Consider the following 19,243-nt stretch of genomic DNA (forward strand, 5'->3'; position numbering starts at 1 on the left):
CAGTGGAAACGTGCCAGTTGGTACTCTTGTCGGAGTTACCCGGAGCAACGCACGATTCGCTGGGTCTGCAAGTCGCACTCGGTCGCGGATCCACCGGTAATGTTTCTCATAGCTGAGCCGTAGCCCACAGCTGCCGCCTGCACTGCACTGCGCTATGTACAGCACACGTTAATCTTAGTGAACGTGGTGTAATCCTTGGTCAGACATCAGTGCACCCCCTTCTGAACCCCCTGAAAGATACGTAGAAAGCGTTTTTTATTGTTAAAGAAATCTTCATTACACACTTTTCTGACTAAATATCTATTATTATGATTGTCCGCATCCCTTACTCTCCTTCCCCCTTGTCAATTATTAATAATATGTAAGAATTGTTTCGTTTTCCCTTGCTAATGTAATGCGAACGGTTCCCCGAATGTTTCTCTGGCCAGGAATCACACCACCAGTTGCATTATATGATTCCTTTTATCTTTTTCTGATTTTTGCCAATTTTGATATTTACATATATCTTTGACTGTTCGATGTTTACTCTCGTTGACTGGTTAGCGCGGCTGAAAATGCGTCCCGGTCGGTCTCGACAAGACCATCCTCGGCGTATTTGGCAGCCTAGTAAACATTATACTCTAATATCGGTGGTGCACAAAATGCTTGTGTATGTATATTTATGTTGTATAACTAGATATTCATTATGAGATATATAGATTCTATCGTTTTATATCATCGGAGATACCTGCAGCGAGCCACTATCGATTCGGTTATCGGAGAGATCGCAGAAAAATTAACAAAACTCACAAGAAAAAAGATTCAACCGAGTATATTCAAGAATCGAAAAGGTATATATCTCGTGTTTCGAAAAAATACAAAATAGAAATATAATTCTCTTCGAGAATTCGATTCGCAAGAAGGAGATAAGTAAATTCAGAGAGCGGTTCGCTGTAGTACGTTGCCGCACGTGTGTGTGTGTCCGTGGTCGAGGTATACGCGCGTCAAAGACGTTCGTGGACGCGTGTGTATGCGCAAGAAGGCGTGCATGAAAAGTGGTGGTGTGCGTGTGTGCGTAGAAGTCAGCTGGAGGTGGTCCCGAGGAACAGCACCGGCGGAGGTGGCCGTCCGATGAGCACCGCGAGCACGGGCGGTAGTCTTGGTCGGGGGAGCAGGGCCCTGCATCTACAGCACCATCAGAGCTCGTTGTCGGCCCTCCACATGACGGCGAATCACACCGGCACCGTCGATAGACGCAGATCCAGCCTCAGGGTAACGTACTAATTTAGATTCAACGTCCCTGGTTGACCGCGCCAGGATGCCTCGATGCCGCTCCCCCGTCTCGCCTGTCTACGCATTCTTCTTCATTCTTTCCAGTCTGTCGTGAAAGGTGTCATTTATTCGGGCTAATCGCTGTTAAAAGAATCGCCTTTGAATAGCTTAGCCGAGCGTTTTTGCTCAAATCTAAACTCGATATATTTGAATGATCTTTTATATTCTTTACGCTTTTCTTCCTTTCTTCTTATGTACAAAAAAGTTTATATTGTATTGTATATATATATATATATATATATATATATATATATATATATAAAATTATCTGGCGGAAATTAAATATCGTATAATTGAATTTTAAAAGCTGGTAGGAAATGAGGATATATAGAGTGTGAGATGCGTCTTTTGGAGAGTTTTCTCTTGGCGAATTGCTTCCTTAAAAGCCTATGCTTTCATCATGATCATTGCATCCTAGGAAATTTTATATTTAGAAACATGATATCTGTGTGACGGTCTTAATCCTTTCTCCTCATTAAGATTATATTAATGGACTTATTTCCCTTTCTTTCATTCAATTTTTAATAGACATGAGAATGATACACATTCTTGGCTATATGTATAATTTTACCCTTTTTTTACATTATGTATATGATAAAAATATTTATTTAACAAAAATATATATGCAAGATATCCCACAATAGTCCACTTCAAGAATTGATTTAGCACTTGAAACAATAAAAAAAAAGTTTATGTAAACACATGTTCGATTATTTTTAAAAGCTACGTTCATTCTTGAAGTAGATGACATATATTTTGGAAAATTTTATATATATATACAGAGTTGGGAACGTTACTTCAAAAAAGTAACGCGTTACCGTTACCGTTACTTTTCGTGAAAAGTAACTCGTTACCGTTACTCGTTACTAATTTTGAAAAGTAACTCGTTACCGTTACCGTTACTAAGAAAGTAACGATTCGTTACTTTTTCGTTACTTTTTATAATACAAAAATTAAATTAATTTATTTTAAAATATAATTATTATTTTATAGTATTTATTATAGTTGATTTTAAAATATATAATTATTACTTTTATATAATTATAAATTATTCCATCATTGATGTTCTTCATATTCAATTTTTCATTTATTGTAATTTAGAAATTTTAGATTTATGAATACAGAGAAAAACATCATGCATGTATATAATTTTCCAAAATATTTGCAAACTGTTTTGTAATAAGAATTGATTTTTCAATTACTAAGGGGATACTATCCAGGATTATAAAATTAAAGTAACGATAAAAGTAACGGTTAAATTCGTTACCGTTACTGTAAAAATGTAACGACGTTACCGTTACCGTTACAGAAAAAAGTAACGATCGTTATCGAAAAAAAGTAACGGTAACGGTAACGACGTTACAAGTAACGCGTTACTTCCCAACTCTGTATATATATATATATATATATATATATATTTTATAATTATTTGTAATATATATATATATATATATATATATATATATATATATATATATATATTACAAATAATAACTTATAAAAAAATAACTAGTTTTTCTACGATAAATTATTTTCTCGACATATCTTCAGTCATCAATTCAATAAGCTATGTAATCAATACAAATAGTGTTGATAATCCATTGTACAGCACAGATAAATGCGCTAAAAATGCAGATACATCTCATAACAGATTCGTTATAAGTATTTCATTTTAAATGCAACTGCGTTGCGTAACCATTTGCTCTGACCTCTCTCATTCACTTTCTCATCTGTGCGATTATCAGCTCTTTATTTTTATTAATTATTAGCACGACTGCATGGCACCGCTTAGTTAAGGACGCTCCGCATAACGCCCTACAGCGTAATATTTTCCTATAGTATCTGTAATTGACTTTAGTCGAGAAAGAAATTCGAACGATTATTCCGGACAATAATTCCAAATTAGCTTTACATCAATTAAATTTATTAAAAAATGGAGCAGAATGAGAAACATTTTATAGAATAAAAATTTTATAATTATAATAATTAATATTATCGTGGCAATATATTTTATGTTTTGCACATCAAATAAAACAATTTTATCAGTTGTATATAAATTTATAATACATACATACACCTACATATATACATACATATTATGCTTTTCATGTAATAAATAAATAAATCAATGAATAAGAATAAAGAATATCAATGTTCGATATATATTCATAATATATTTATTCAAAAAAATCTTTTTTAGTTTCCTAGTTTTCTGTATGAAAGAAAAGTCCAGATAATTCGTCAAAATTTCACATAACGAAAGTCAATGACAGAATTTCACGCTGTGAGCTATGAGCTCGACCTAATGTTAATCATTGTCCCTGCATCCTGTGGATCATCGCAGACCTGCAGTCTTCTTTACTTGAAAAAGGTTCGGTATTTATATACATATATAAATATATACATATCCATATTGTTTCTCTTTAAAATTCTTTGTACATTGTTCCATTATGCCATAGAATCCCCATTACGGAGTCTCGCTACAGTCGATTAAATTAAAGCACGTTTTCGCAAAGTCTTTATTTAATCAGTAAACCATTGAGATTAAGTCCAATCTCGTGATTATTGATTTCTAAATTATCTCACACTCTGAATTTTAATTTAATTACTTTTATCACTTGGTCGTTTTCAAAACTTGCGAAAGACTTTGCGAAAACGATCTTTGCGACGACAAGTGAGTGAGCAATCGATCGTGTGCAATTTTTAATGCTATTATAATTAATTTCTGTAATTTCGCAGAAAAATTGTTTTACGATAAAACTCTCAAATAATGTTGTAAAATATGCATATTTATATAATATATCTAATCGTGACAATCAAATTATGAAATAATCTCGATCGATCGCGAACTCGTATCCCGTATTCTTTTCTAGGAAAGTAGGAAGTCACACACACATACACACATTAGTATGATGCACAGACTTCTATAATACACTAGACTGCTAACATCTGTATAAAATGACTCGAAAAAGTGATGCAAGGTGCAAATGGTGGTGGAGATGGCAGCCATATTTCGTGTGGGCAAATTATACTGGGTGTTCAGTTCGTATTGTCGATGTTGTCAGATAAGTCTGTGATACAATCCTCTTACAATCATAAAATAACATTTTGGACACCCTATATAATATGCCCACACGAAATATGGCGTCACGTGCATACCTGTGCATCATGTCTGCCTGTATCTGTTAGCAGTCTAGTGTATTATAGAAGTCTGTGATATGATGACAAATGTATCGGCATCGTGGAGCGACAAAGCGTTTTCTCGTCAACGCTTCCTCGCTCGAAGAAAACAAGATCTTCGATCTCAGTGAAGCGAGAAGACCGAGATATATTTTCTTCGATTAAAGCGACTAATTGATCAGCTGTTTATTTGAAATAACGCTTCGCTGAGATCCGGGTGATTCCTATGGATCTCGACGTCGATCGATACAGACCTGGAAAATGCGAGCAAAGGAGTAATCGTGAAAACGAAAAGTCTAGCGTGTACAACAAGGGTGAAGGCTTCGGGGTAATTGAGAAACTTTCAATTGTCGGTCTATTCGATCGCGTGTGCGAATACTGGATCCAAGGTCCATCCGTATTGAATCAGCGATAGAAATTCGCTCGCAAGGGAAAAGAGAGAAAGACTGATGGAACACGAGCCTAAATCTTGCAGTCCGGCAGTTATAGAGAACGAAATCGGAACGGATCGCGAAGAAACACCTCTTCCTTGTATCTATTATCATCTACTTGTACACCATTTTTCCGTCTTTATAGTCCAATCAGATTGCTAGACAATCTGTCGCACTGAGAAAAGGAAGTATATTCGCGCGGAGAAAAACGGATTTATCTCTCTCCGTGTATGTGTTTCTCTATTTAAAATAAATTTTTATAACCTAAGCTTGCGTGTATGTATGTTGGAAAACGCAACGGGTAATAATTGTACATATTTTTCATTCGCTCGTAGAAATATTTTACTCATACTCTGCGAAATTTCGGGGAGGAAATTTGTCGAATCGATGCTTTTCCGTTTGACAATTAAAGCGCAACTCTTATCTAGAAGTATTAATACGATAAATAAATTAAGGGCATCAAGAAAGGGGAGGGTGACACTAATCGACTAATGAAATTCAGAAGTCTATCGATCATTTCCAACGTCGCGGCGAAATTGCGCATTATCTAATCCCGCGATTATACACCCATTCTCGGTGCTAAGTACACCGACGTACGCGTTATGCCACATTGTAAACACTGTATATAATGAGCATATACATTAGCCAAACACGTGTCCTCCTCATGTATGTAACCAGAGTGTCCCGTGTCTTATAAGGTACACCTTTATAGCGAGTAGCGGTTTAAATTATGCAATTACGCAGCTCGAATTACCAGTAGTCAGATACAGTTCCGTATTATTTATAGCGGGCCATAATATTATTATTTATGATTACCAAGGGGCACCGCGGTGCCCCGCGATCGCCCGCATCGTAATCTATTGTGTAAATATAAACTGACGATTTCAATGTGGAAAATTATCAACGTGTGTGGATTTCTTAATCGACCTTATTTCGTCCTTTTGCTAGTTGTCGTGGAGAAGCTCACAGGTATGCGTATCATTAATACAGTCGAAATTCGTACTTATATATCTCCCATGTAGTGTCCCCGTCTCGTAGTGTGTTCTCACTGGCAATCCCGCTCATGCACCGTATCATTTGATTTATTGTGATCAGGATGGGCCTGCCGATGCTTGTTGCGGAGTAAACGAGAGGATTTTTTTTTCTTTGACATTTCACGTCGTGCTTCCATTCACGCAAAAATCACCAGCGAATCCTGAACCCGCGCCTCGTAGATCTTTGGAAACTTAGATAACGAATGTAATTACTTTTGTGCGAATATCACAAATATGCGACAAGAAGACTCAGTTACATTAGGTAAATTGACAGAGTGCTTATATAAAAAAATTATAGATATTAATTTTTATTAATACAAAAAAAGTTCAACTAGCTATCTGACAGTTCAAGTCGTTATCTAAATTTCCGGGCACTCCGTAGTGTCCCCTCAACTCGATAATTCCCAAGCAACGCAAAAATTCAAAAGACAGAAAAAATACTTGAAAACTTTTCAATTTTTTAGTTGACTCTTTTTTTAGAAAAAAAAATCTTTACAAAATCGTTTAAGTTTCCGAACCACTTTATCGGCACATGGGCATCTCCCGGTCGCTCGTTTGCTCGTAGCTTCGACCCCTCTAGAAAGTCGAGATCCACTAAGCCTATAAATGCATAAACAAATTTCACTATCCGAACGTATGGCTTTTCACAGGGATCCCTGAGCAGAGCGTTCGGTCTTCGGCCTAGAAGCGAGAAGGCATCACCATCGTCGTCCTCGGACACCGGTAGCCTCGCCAGCCAGTATATGAGCAGCAGCGTCCGCAGCACCTCGCCGCCACCGCCGCAGCTTCCGCCGCGGCCGATGACGACCGGTGGCGGTGGCAAGCGGCACCGTCGCGTCAAGAGCATCGGCGACATCGAGTACATAAGCACGGCCGCGGTGAGCACCCCGGTCTGACAGGAGGGAAGGCCCCATCACGCGGGGCCTTACCGCAGTCTGAGCGAACGCGGTTACTCGTCCTCTTCATACTCCTCGTCCCAGTACTCATACTCGGGCTACAGCAACGTCCTGACCGGTGGCGAGCAGCCGTATCAACAGTACCAGCAGCAGTCCGGCAGCAATTATTACCACCAGTTGCAGGGCGGCTATTATTCGCCGCAGAGTTCCGGACCACCCTTTCCGGGCGTGCAAAGATACGGCAGTCTGGCGGAGGAGGCATGGTCGTCCTGCTCCGCCAAGGGAGACGCGGGTGTCTCGAAAGCTAATCCGAGGACTTACTTGGCTTAATCAGTCGCCGCAATGTTTAAATCTCGTTGAGCAAACAGGTGTGAACACCTGGAATTATCCTTGAAAAAGAGCGCGTACTTTGTTCTCTTTGAGGATCTTTAAATCTTATTTATTCTTTATCTCTTTCGTTAACGATAACTCCATACGAATAGTTTACAGTGAGAAAATGGAGCAGATAATCGCATTTATCGGAGCTAAATGTTTAAATCTGGCTCACTATATATCAGATGCAGACTGTATATGACTCAAAGAGACAAGCTATTGAGAATGTTAAATGTAAGATTCTGATGTTTCGTGTTTCGGCCTTTTAAAGAATGCTTTGTCGAGGTGACCTGATCGAATTTACAATCAATTTGCTAAAAGGATGTTTGATCCCGATATCTCGGCTAATTCACTATTGTTATGAACCGAAATAATTAAATAATCTTGTTGCGTGACGTATGACAACTGTAATAGACAATACGTTAGCTGAATAATGGAGTAAAACAAAAGCGCGAGCGATTTCGGATGATTTTACGAAATAAGATTATACTCGAGATGAGGTTCTAATGGACAAGTAAATTAATCGCAGTTATCTCAGAGTTATTCACTATTACAGAATAATTATATGTCGTACAAATATCAGGCAGCATATCGTGATGTTAAGAGACATAAAAGGATCTGACCAAATTTTATTAACACATCGAGACATTTATTAATACATACCAACATATATTTATTAATACATGCCGACGATATATAACTGACGAAAATATAAATATAATAAAAAATATATAATTATATATGATCGTAGATAGGATTAAAAAATATAAGCGAGAATTTAATTTCCTCAGTTTAATTTATACTACAATATCTCATAAATGTTTCGTTGTCGGAGCAATTTTTTCATTTTTATCATCGCGAGCGATAAATTCTCTACGCTGATATATAATTTAGATCGTAAATTCATTCTTTTACGTGTAAGCTAGCACGACAAAATCGTATCATTGAAGAATACTTTCTCTTATGAATCGATCTGAAAGCTTTAACATGGCTGAAAATAATGCCAGCGACACAAAATGATATCTTTCTCATACTCCTCGTATATGCATGTATACGATACACACATTTACGTGTACGTGTTTAAATGTTATTTTCTATGGATATCTATATGAGTTTCCTATGACCATTTAACTGGAAATTTTGTCGAATAAGCTGAAGCGATACTCGCATCATACTAAATACTCATGTTAGAAACTAGGAACAACATAAAATCGAATTTCCCGAAGACACTTAAGTCTTCCATCATAATCATCCGTGACTTGATACAAATACATTCCATTCTTCGTTATTTATGTACCGAAAAGAAGAATCGGAAAATTCAATTAATGTTGCAACAATAATTAATGTTCCTTTTCTATACAAGAATCTTTCAAATTCTATACGAAAAAAAGACTTATTAGCTAGAGTTGACCAAAAACTTATACTTTACAGATCACTTTTTTTTAAATAATTGAGCGTGTACGTATCTGTGAAGAGCAAAATCCTAAGTAATTTACATTTTGCATCAAAAAGTCACTTCTTCTTTTTGATATGACATATTGAGATATCTGGTTTTAAAATATTCTAATTTGTGTACGTAAATATTTCTATAATTACTGCGGATGAAAATAAACTTATCGGTGCTTATCACGTACAATTATATATCAAGAATAAAGTGATTTGTGAAGTATGAAGTTTTGTCATCTTTTACCAACTTTGATTCTCCAAACGATTAAATAGATAATTTTTTTGATTGTATATTTATGATATAATATATAATTAATCGCACAACCATCGCGATGTGTGCGCACCGATAGAAGGAAAACAAACGAAACGAGTCGTACGCAATGCGATTTAATTAATCTAAGTGCCAGAAAAAGATATTGAGACTGCGTTGTAATTTGGTGTATTGCCGAAACGTACGCTTGGCCCATGCATTGTATCATTATATTAATACAAACAATCTCTCCTCTCCTATCCTTTCCCCTCTCCTCTTCCAGTGTTCATAAAAATCGCAAAAGAGAGACGATATTTTGCACATAATACGCATATTTAACGTGATATTTATTCGTAAATTATAATTATTTCATAATAATATTTGTATGCGCGACTCATGTTTGATCGTTAGATTATTTGATTCTATGTCAATTTCTGACGAAGAAAATAATCAGGACCATATACAATAAGATATATTTTATATTGCCAGACTAGTATATTATCGCTGTTTCGCGAGGCAGACACAGTGAATTAATACGCTAGTTATGTCGTAACATTTTCGTGTGTGTACCTAGGTAATTTATGTATATATAAATTAGTTTAGGTCTAATTTATTTGTATACATAATATTGTATACGCGCGACGCGGCTAATACCTCGCGACACAATTCCAAGCATTCGCTTATATATTGGTGCGAATCACGCGCGCGACCACAGATTTCAATGCAAACCGTTGTAAATGTGCTCAGTAACGTCTGTATATATTTGTGTGAACTGTATCTAAACATTTGGGAAAAAGATTAAATAAATCATTGCCTTTACTTCCGTGTGACACGTTCTTCTGTGAAATAATTCTTTTTCAATTTCTGATATTTATCTTTTTTTTATTCTTATTAAATTTATATTACAATATTTTGAATGAAGATAAAACGTATTTTTTAACAATCTTCTAACATTTATTACCTACATACATATAAACATATAGCAAAAAATAATATTAATATTAAATATATATCACATGTCAATTTTGCGAATAAAATCTTATATTTTTTTACTTAGAATCTCATATATATGTATCTCTGAAAACGAAGAAAATCTCTATTAATGTTCATAACGATGAACTATATAGATGAGGGAAAAAAAAATTATATATATAAAATATTGCAAGCATTCAATTTAACAATAAATTAAATTTAAATTTAATAATTTAAATCATAAGATGCTATTATCAATACTCATATATAAATTACTTTAGACATACATATTCGTATTCAAATGTATTAATTCAATAAGCTATCTATATTTTAACATCTAGTAGAATGATAAAATACGCTTATGTATAATATCCAAATTTATATGATTAAACTCTGTGTTTTATTAAATTAAACGTTTTTGGAATTTTATATATATATATATATATATATATATATATATATATATATATATATATATTTAGTTATTATATATTTATATATTTAGTTATTTATTCTCTGATCTGTATTTATTTCATTGTCACGAATATTAATTGACTAATTATTTTCCTCATCTACAGAAATATTTCTAAATCAGATTTATTTTAAATAACATATAGAAAAAGTTATATAGATATATTAAATTATATATAGATATATTAAATTTAAAAAATAATTTACATTTAAATAATTTAAATAAAATAATTTACATTTTTTAACTTGCAAATGGTACTTTAAATTTAGCAGAAAAATTGAAATATTAATTTTAGAAACTTAGCTAATAAGAAAGAAGATGAAAAAAAAAGATAGCAAAAATTCGAGATAACAAATAAGTTCCGTAACAATTTTGAAAAGCTAAGGAAGATTTTGAAAAATTAAAAGAAATAAGTGAACATAATCGTATTGAAAGAAGATTATGCAACTAATAGTTCTGTCTAATTCTTTCTCTATTGTAAAGACAATAAAATTATATTTAAATAAACTTCAATATTGAAAAGAACCATTAAATATTTAATGGAATAGCAATATTTTAAGGAATCCGTTAAACAAAGGTTTAAGAATAAAATTATGATTATTATTCATTCAAAATTGTCCATAAATTTTATTCTTCAATAATGACTTTTATAATCGTGATTGAATCACTATCTTCTACGCACATTTCTATATAAATAAGTGTATCTTAGGGAGCCAATAATTAATTAAAAATGTAATTAGATGGCACAAATGATTTCCGTCTATTAATATCAGATTCGATGCAATTATCATTTACAGTTTTTTGGACTTAAAATTGCAGTCTCTTTCTGTTTCCTAATATTATTTATTATTTTAAATAACAATCAGTTCTTCATGGTTTTTGTAATTTCCTTTTAAGTTTTTTCTTTTTATAATAATTTCTCTCGTTCCACTTCTCACACTTTAATAATTTTATGAAAATAAAATTATTAAAATGGAAAGTGGAACAAGAAAAAAAAAAAAGAAGCAAGAATTGCGAAAAAAGCCTCCTTTTACTGTTGGAACAGCATTTATTGCAGGTTTTATTTTCCGATAAAGATTACTAAGAACTCAGTCGCCATTATAAAAAAGAAAATTGTATAAATACAAAAAAATTTAATAATAATCAAAACGGAATTGCAAGAGTTACGGAAAAGAGATTATTATTTAAAATAGCAATTATTGAAAAACAGAAAGTGACTGTAATTTCAAGTGCAAAAAAACTGTAAATGATAATTACATCGAATTTGAAATCAATAAACGGAAATCATCTAATCACATGTTTAATTCTTTAATTGGATATCTTAGGATATTCTTATTTGGAGAAGTATGTAAAAGATAACACCTATTCATTGTCAAGTAACAATTACAAGTCATATCGGAAAATAAAATTGTAGAATAAAATTAATGAACAGTTTCAATAATTGTATCCTCGAATCTTTGTTTAACAGATTCCTTGAGAGATCTTTTAATTCCAGTAAAGATAAGAGTTTCAATTAAATGAATTAATTCATTCAGTGAATTAATAATATTGTATGAAGTAACGCGTCATTTTTATCTTTTTGTGTTTTTTTATCACAAGATCAGAAAAAAAAAACAACATATAGAACTATTAGTTACATAATCCAGTCTTTGATATAATCACGCTCACTTACTTCATAAATTTTCAGTTTTTCAAATTCAAAAATATTTTCTTTAATAAAACTTGCGAATTTTAATTAATTTCCAAATCGGATTATTTTTAAGATGAGATTATTACATTATATGCTGATGAGATTTTTTAAGATGAGATTATTGCATTACATGCTGATTTTATTCTTAAACTTTACCTCGATTTTCCCGATTTTTCCATTATGTTTTTTCTAAGTGTTTGTACAGGCGATATACATGTATGATCATACATTGTAGATTTGTTGTATAATTGACCTATTTTCATTATTATAAGCGAAGCATTCATACTCAAATTACTTGATTTATCAAATGGTGTTGATGTATGCATAGGCTTCGTATATATTTTAAGCAAATTTTTACGACATTTATAATGCATTACATTACAATTTTCTTCAATTATCTCTACAGTCCCCTTATCGTTTAAAGGAGTAAATTCGTTATTCATATTTATTCTATTAGAGATAGGCTGAAATAGAATCTGTTCTAGATCTTTCTTGTTGTTACCTTCTTGCATTTTTGTCATCTTTCTTTTCTTATTATCAGATGAAATTAATGCTTGTAATGAACTTCGTTTTATTGATATATCTTGATACTGATATTTCTTAGTGTTTGTCTCTTTTTTAGCAGAGCTTATAAAAGATAATTGTTTTTTTTTCCAATGTCCAGCGCAAAGCTCTTCCAATTTTTCAAATCGTGAATAACAATCCTTTATTTCTATGTACATCATGTCCCAAAATCCATGCAAGTCTGTACAAGTAATCAATACATCAGTATTATCTTTCTCGCAAAGTAATATTAAGCCATAAAATTGTCTAAACTTCTTATTGATTAACAAAGTTGTTTGTCCTACTGCTTGATTAATATGACACTGAATATCTTCTGTAATATCATTTCGCGATTGTACTTCTGTCCAATGTTTGCAACATTTTTGAAGCCTATCATTCTCTTTGTACAACAGACGTTTAAAATCCTCAACGGTATGTTCCTTTTCTTCCATTGGTATATCAAGTTTCTCCATTATAGCATCTTTTGTTGAAAACTCATTGGATGATGAAACCTGACAAAGATCATAATTGTTGTTTACTTCTTTTCATATATCATCTTTGTCATTGTTTAAATATTTGATTAAATTTTTTATATATTTTCTTTTTTAGTTGCAACAATATAAAGATATTTCTAATGATGAAATTTATAATATATTGTTTAATTTTGATTTTTCATCAACTTTATTTATTCTTGTCTGAAAATTCTAAAATTTTTTTAGATCTATCAGAATTTTTGAGGCGATGCTTTAAAATCAATAAATTAAAATTAATAGAATCATGAATCAATTTTTGAGAAAGTTATAATTCTATTGCAATTAAATCTTTGCCACAACAAAGAAAATTATGCAGAAAATCTAACACCTTTATTTAATCCAGTATATTTAAACAATGCTGAAAATAATATCAAAACGCAAGAAAAAAATTGATGATTATAAAAAATTGTTACATTAATTGGAATGACACTCTCCATTGAATTATTACATATGGAAATGTTATTTTTATTTGCGATTTGTTTTATACATACTCCTCCAAATAAAGGTGTCTTGAGGAGAGCAGCAGCAGGATCAAGTAACAATTTCTTTTCCCTAGTAGCTCTTGTAATTCCTTTTTGATTGTTAGACTTTTTTTGTGTCTGTACAATTTTTTTTTTTGTAATGACACCTGAGTTCTTAGTAGTTTTTATCGGAGAATAAAAGTTATGATGTACTCTTCCGACAATAAAAGGAGGCTTTTTTTGCAACTCTTGCTCTTTCTTTTTTTCCTGTTGTTCCATTTTCCACTTTAATAATTTGATTTTATCAGTTTCACCTATAATATTAATATGTACAATTGTTTTATATATATATATATATATATATATATATATATATATATACAAATATATATTTAATATGATTGTTATACAATTTGTATAATTTAATATGATTGTAATACAATTGATTTCAGTTAAAATAATTTTTTCTTAATCTATTAGCAATATATTGATAAAAATAATTGCGTAATACTTGTATTATCTCGAATCAACTTACTTTTCTGCGAAATCGTAGAAAAATGCGAATTTTCCTTCCGTTTTTCTTCAAAATCTTTTGTTCTTCGTTTTTTGCGTCTTTCTTGTTGCTCCTGAATTAAATCACTTTTAATTTTTCTCGTATTACCAAACGTTGACGGTGGCTGCTTATATTGTTTCTTAAGACCCAACATTTCCTTTCTTTTCAAAACTAGATATATCATCAATAGATTAACGGTTACAAAAGACTAATAGATGATATGAAAAAACAAAAACGTCTTTACACGTATTTAAGGGTCGGCGGGTCGGCTAAAGTGACGGGCAAACTTCGAATTGATATTGGAGACCTCACGCGGTGACAATGAGAAACTCCGGTTTCAGGATTACCAATCTGAGAAATAAATTCTCGGTCTCTATGTAGAGGCAGAGAGAAACCTGAGAGCGGCCATCCCGCTTTAACGGGCATATTGTCCTGATGCGCCGTCTGAGAAAGTGGACGTGAACTATGTTCGTTACGCTCGGTAACGGTATATGGTTCGTATCCGTGCTATGGTTCATGTCCGAACTAGATAAGGCGGACTGACAATGAGTCAGACAAGAATCGATAATGAATCGCCCTGGCTTTGTCTCACTAACTGTGCGGCGATAGGCACGAGGCGAGCTAACGGCGATTTATATCGCAAAACTCATGTCTTTCACCCCTGTCGGTTTTTTTAATTATTGGTAAATATATATTTTTCAAATAATTAATAGAAAATATACATGTGAATAGGAATAATATCTTACTTTGATGCATTTGTCCGTAATGTTAAAATCTATCGTATTTATATATTTGTGCATTATAATTTAAAATAAAATTTAGTATGTCGGGAATTAAAAGTATTTTGAATTATATTATAATTTAATATAAGTAATGTATGATTAACCATATTTATTTACAATATGTAATTTAAATATTTAGATATTTCGATAATTTCGATATTTCAATTTATTATAATCTATATATCTGTATTTATTATAATCTATATATCTATTTGTTTCTATTAATGAATTAATAAATGTACATACATACATACATATATTGTAATGTCAGACACATATGTGTCTTTATTAATATAAATACACATATGTACATATTAATAACAGATATAATAAACAGATTGAAATAATCTATATAAAATTAAATATTGCAAAAATAAATACCGTTAATCATATATCATTCATATTTAATTATAATATAATGCAAAATACTTTTAATTCTCAAAATGCTATAATTCTCAAAATGCATAAATATCTAAATACTATATATTTGAACGTTGCACACAAATCAAAATAAGATATCATTCGTATCGACATGAACATTTTCTAATTAATTATTTGAGAATATATAAAATAAAATATTAATTCATAAAAAATAAAATATATAAAATATCAATAGTAAAAGAATTCATTAAACTGATTTAAACTGATTTATAAAACTGAATTTAATATATTTAACAATAATGCGAAAACTTCTGACTGTAGATTTATCACGAATGGAATATATTAATTAGAAATATAAATTATGATAATAGTAATTTTTTATCCGCGAAACATTTGGAGATAGTTAATAAAATTACGTTCTGTTTAACATTTTTTTATTTTTACAAATTAGAGTACACTTATTTCTCCACTAATCTGGATGCGAATTGATGAAATATTTTTATTCAATGCAAGCTTTATAATTATTCCTGAATTTCCAAATGTCATAATTTCGCGGCTTTTTAGTACTATGAAACAAATAAAGCGCGACAATACGCCGAGAATAATCAGTCAGCGTAGCGAGCTTTACGAGTGACGTTCGGTTCTGCGGTGCTTACAGTATATTACAATATACAGGGTGTCCGATTCGTGAGGGACCAAACGTAAAGTGATGATAGATTGGGTCAAACTAAGAAGAAAAGTCCTCTACCATTTTGCAAAATTCGCAATAATTAGTAAGTAATAAGCAAAAATGTCACATGAAGGTTTAATTTTTTTAATGGAACCCCCTATTTTTTATTATGTATTCTTATAGCTTATCTCGAGAGCTTTCCAAAACACTATAATAAAGTATTTCTTCATTGAGTACTTTTCGAGTTATGGGGCTTGAAATCATTTCTTAATTTTACATAAACCATAAAATATTTAGTAAAATATTCATTTTTCGATTATCTTACCTTAATACTTTTATATACAACACAATGAGAGGAATCAATTGGTGTAAAGAAAAAACAGTTGTTTTTAAAAAAAAATATGTAATTTGTAATTAACAATTACATATTTTTTCTTAAAAACAACTATGTTTTCTTTACACCAATTGATTCCTCTCATTGTGTTGTATATAAAAGTATTAAGGTAAGATAATCGAAAAATGAATATTTTACTAAATATTTTATGGTTTATGTAAAATTAAGAAATTATTTCAAGCCTCATAACTCGAAAAGTACTCAATGAAGAAATACTTTATTATAATGTTTTGGAAAGCTCTCGAGATAAGCTATAAGAATACATAATAAAAAATAGGGGGTTCCATTTAAAAAATTAAAGATAACCTTCATGTGACATTTTTGCTTATTACTTGATAATTATTGCGAATTTTGCAAAATGGTAGAGGACTTTTCTTCTTAGTTTGACCCAATCTATCATCACTTTTCGTTTGGTCCCTCACGAATCGGACACCCTGTATACACGGCTCTCTTTTTCAAAGTTATATTCTTTTTAGCGATCTGTAAAATCTGTGTGTTTTGCAACACGTGTTGCCGTTTCGTTTATCTGACATCTGATCCGGCATCCGATTACCCGTCAATATTTTCGCGTATACGCGTATATGTATATTTCTATCGTGTCGGTTCTGTGTTTGTTTTTTTCACGTGTTGTATTTCTTCTTTTTAAGTTTTTTTCATTTTTTTACTTCATTTCTAAATTTTTTTTTCGCATCGCATTTTAATAAACAATGTCGAGTCAGTGCCCTGTAAATAGTTATTATGGTAGGTGTGTGTACAAAGAGTGCAAGAATGGAAAATCGCATGGAAAACGACTATTCAGATTTCCAAAGCAGGAAGATGTAAGATGCAATATGTGGATACACAATACAGGTAGGTCTCTGTGCAATAATTATGTCATTATTTTATATATTGACATGCTAGCAATGGAAAATCCGAGTATGTGTTACGTATACAGGGTGTCTCATGTAAAGTGTCCCACCGAAAGTATATCTCGTACAAGTACAAACTGGACTAAAAAGTCTTATATGATTTTGCAAGCAATTACAGCAACGAGAAGATAAGAATCGGGCGGCGTACAGCCAAACTTTATTATTGTGCTTTATTATTCGCCGCTGGCACGCCTAGCGCGTACATCCCACGATTTAGCCACACGAATGAGACGTGCTCATCAGCTCTTCTTTAATTAATCTCTTTCTTTAATAAATCTTGAAATTTTACGATGTTGTTTGCAAAATAGTATAGGACTTTTTAGTTTAATTTAACGAGATCTACTTGTATTTTCGGTAGGACACCTCAGATATGCTGTAGAAATATGTGAAGTATATAATATAAGTTTATAAATTTTATATATAAATTTAATATTTAATAATTATATATAATTATATTTACAGATTTATACTTCCTCTCTTTCTTTTGTTTAATTTTTTATTAATTTATTTGAATATTAATGATAAATTTTATTAAATTAATTAATAAGAATCCATTAATATATAAATATTTAAATTAATTTAAATTATTAATTTAATATATAATAATTTACGATAAATAAATTTATTAATATATTTTATTTATTAATATATTTATAAAAATTATTTAATAATTATATTTGTAATATTAATGTAAAAAATGTAAATTTTCATTTTTTAATTTATTTTTTATCCATTTATGTATTTTTTTTAAGTAAGCAAATTTTTAAATCTCAAAAAAACTCGGTGGCGACGACGGCGACGGTCCCGACGGCTATGGTGGCGACGACGGTGACGGCCCCGACGGCCACGGTGGCCACGGTAGCGACGACGGCGACGGCCCCGACGACCACGATGGCCTCGGTGGGGCCGACGGTCTCGACGGCCATAGTGGCGGCGACGGCACCGACGGTCCCGACGGCCACGGCAGCTTCGGTGGCGACGACGGCGACGACTCCGACGGCCCCGACGGTGTTGACAACCGAGCCAATTATATTAACTGTAAGTAAAAAATTAATAAATTTTATATTATAACCAATATTCATATTATAATTAACATTTTGATGGCCGCATATATCTCATGTTATCCGTGTGCGACTGACAGTGTTAATAAAAGGAATCGCGGAATGTTTTGCTTTATCTTGCCTGATTTTTTGTCTCACTTTCATATATATTTAAGAAAGCATATTTTTATCTGTCATGTATATGTCATATTTAACGTCTTGCACGCGGATATTTCAGAATTCGCCTTAGAGTTAATATAATAATTTATCATATTAATATTATATTACGGTAATATAATATTGATTATACACATATATTTATTTTTTTAAATATAATATTTATTACATAATATATTTATTTTTTTGTTGCAAACAGAACAGTTGCAAACTGTAATTAGCAATATTTTTGTCCAAAGAGGAAGATGGAGGGATAGAAGGGGATGGAGAGATAGAGGAAGAGGAAGAGGAAGAGGTAGAGGTAGAGGTAGAGGAAGAGGTAGAGGCCGGGGTAGAGGTGCAGGCGAAGGCAAAAGTGATGACATAAAGATATTTTATTATGAGAAATAAAAAACATGTACACAATAAAACACGTCTCCTAAATACAATTTTTGAGTAAAATATATAAAATTTTAAATATATATGTGAAACTTTTTTTTCCGATATTTTCTATCCTTTTTCCGATATTTCTTATCCTTTTCGAAATATCAATAAGTTAAAAACGAGACGGGGAAGACAAATCGCTATTAGCTCGCCGCGTGGTTTGCTCATGCGTTGGTGAGACAAAGCCAGAGCGATTGATTGTCCGTCTTTGTCTGACTCTGTCCATCTTATCTAGTTCGGATATGAACCATAGTATGGACACGAACCATGTATTGTTACCGAACGTAACGTACATAGTTCACGTCCACTTTCTCAGACGGCGCG

The 19,243-nt window shown here is 32.0% G+C and overlaps 4 protein-coding genes across 24 annotated transcripts in view; 2 read left to right on the forward strand and 2 right to left on the reverse strand.

Annotated features, from left to right (window-relative positions):
- Liprin-gamma (liprin protein kazrin) overlaps nt 1-9,739 on the forward strand; it is a 156,322-nt gene extending 146,583 nt beyond the window's left edge. For 12 of the 16 annotated variants that reach the window (XM_083084699.1, XM_083084696.1, XM_083084700.1 and 9 more), the window contains 4 exons: nt 1,059-1,251; nt 3,656-3,682; nt 5,871-5,891; nt 6,607-9,739. In XM_083084699.1, coding sequence (XP_082940825.1) covers nt 1,059-1,251; nt 3,656-3,682; nt 5,871-5,891; nt 6,607-6,852 — 487 coding nt within the window. In that variant the 3' untranslated portion in view covers nt 6,853-9,739. The remainder of the gene's footprint in view (nt 1-1,058; nt 1,252-3,655; nt 3,683-5,870; nt 5,892-6,606) is intronic. The other 4 variants (XM_083084686.1, XM_083084687.1, XM_083084701.1 and 1 more) reach the window with 4 other exon arrangements.
- LOC145963070 (uncharacterized) overlaps nt 1-19,243 on the reverse strand; it is a 250,716-nt gene that overhangs the window by 73,885 nt on the left and 157,588 nt on the right. The window lies entirely within an intron of this gene.
- LOC145963068 (uncharacterized) lies at nt 7,862-14,461 on the reverse strand. 4 transcript variants are annotated; one of them, XM_083084704.1, is made up of 4 exons: nt 14,127-14,461; nt 13,622-13,876; nt 12,211-13,109; nt 7,862-9,997 (listed from the first exon to the last, which is right to left on the reverse strand). In XM_083084704.1, exons 2-4 carry the CDS (start codon nt 13,868-13,870, stop codon nt 9,982-9,984), a joined length of 1,164 nt encoding a protein of 387 aa, XP_082940830.1. In that variant the 5' UTR covers nt 13,871-13,876; nt 14,127-14,461; the 3' UTR covers nt 7,862-9,981. The 4 variants fall into 4 exon arrangements, with proteins under 4 accessions (XP_082940830.1, XP_082940829.1, XP_082940831.1 ...); XM_083084703.1 differs by having other exon boundaries at nt 7,871-9,997; nt 13,622-13,905; nt 14,127-14,456; XM_083084705.1 differs by lacking the exon at nt 7,862-9,997 and having other exon boundaries at nt 12,301-12,464; nt 12,557-13,109; nt 13,622-13,905; nt 14,127-14,452.
- On the forward strand, nt 14,564-19,158 carry LOC145963073 (uncharacterized). Of its 3 annotated transcripts, none has more exons than XM_083084717.1 (4): nt 14,564-14,638; nt 17,117-17,220; nt 18,032-18,317; nt 18,696-19,158. In XM_083084717.1, exons 1-4 carry the CDS (start codon nt 14,636-14,638, stop codon nt 18,711-18,713), a joined length of 411 nt encoding a protein of 136 aa, XP_082940843.1. In that variant the 5' UTR covers nt 14,564-14,635; the 3' UTR covers nt 18,714-19,158. The 3 variants fall into 3 exon arrangements, with proteins under 3 accessions (XP_082940843.1, XP_082940844.1, XP_082940846.1); XM_083084718.1 differs by having other exon boundaries at nt 18,736-19,158; XM_083084720.1 differs by lacking the exon at nt 14,564-14,638 and adding an exon at nt 14,647-14,827.

This window comes from Camponotus vicinus, unplaced genomic scaffold (assembly GCF_025532165.1).
Source record: "Camponotus vicinus isolate PSW18456_S1 unplaced genomic scaffold, iyCamVici1.0 SCAF_12, whole genome shotgun sequence".
NCBI classification, from domain to species: Eukaryota; Metazoa; Arthropoda; class Insecta; order Hymenoptera; family Formicidae; genus Camponotus; species Camponotus vicinus.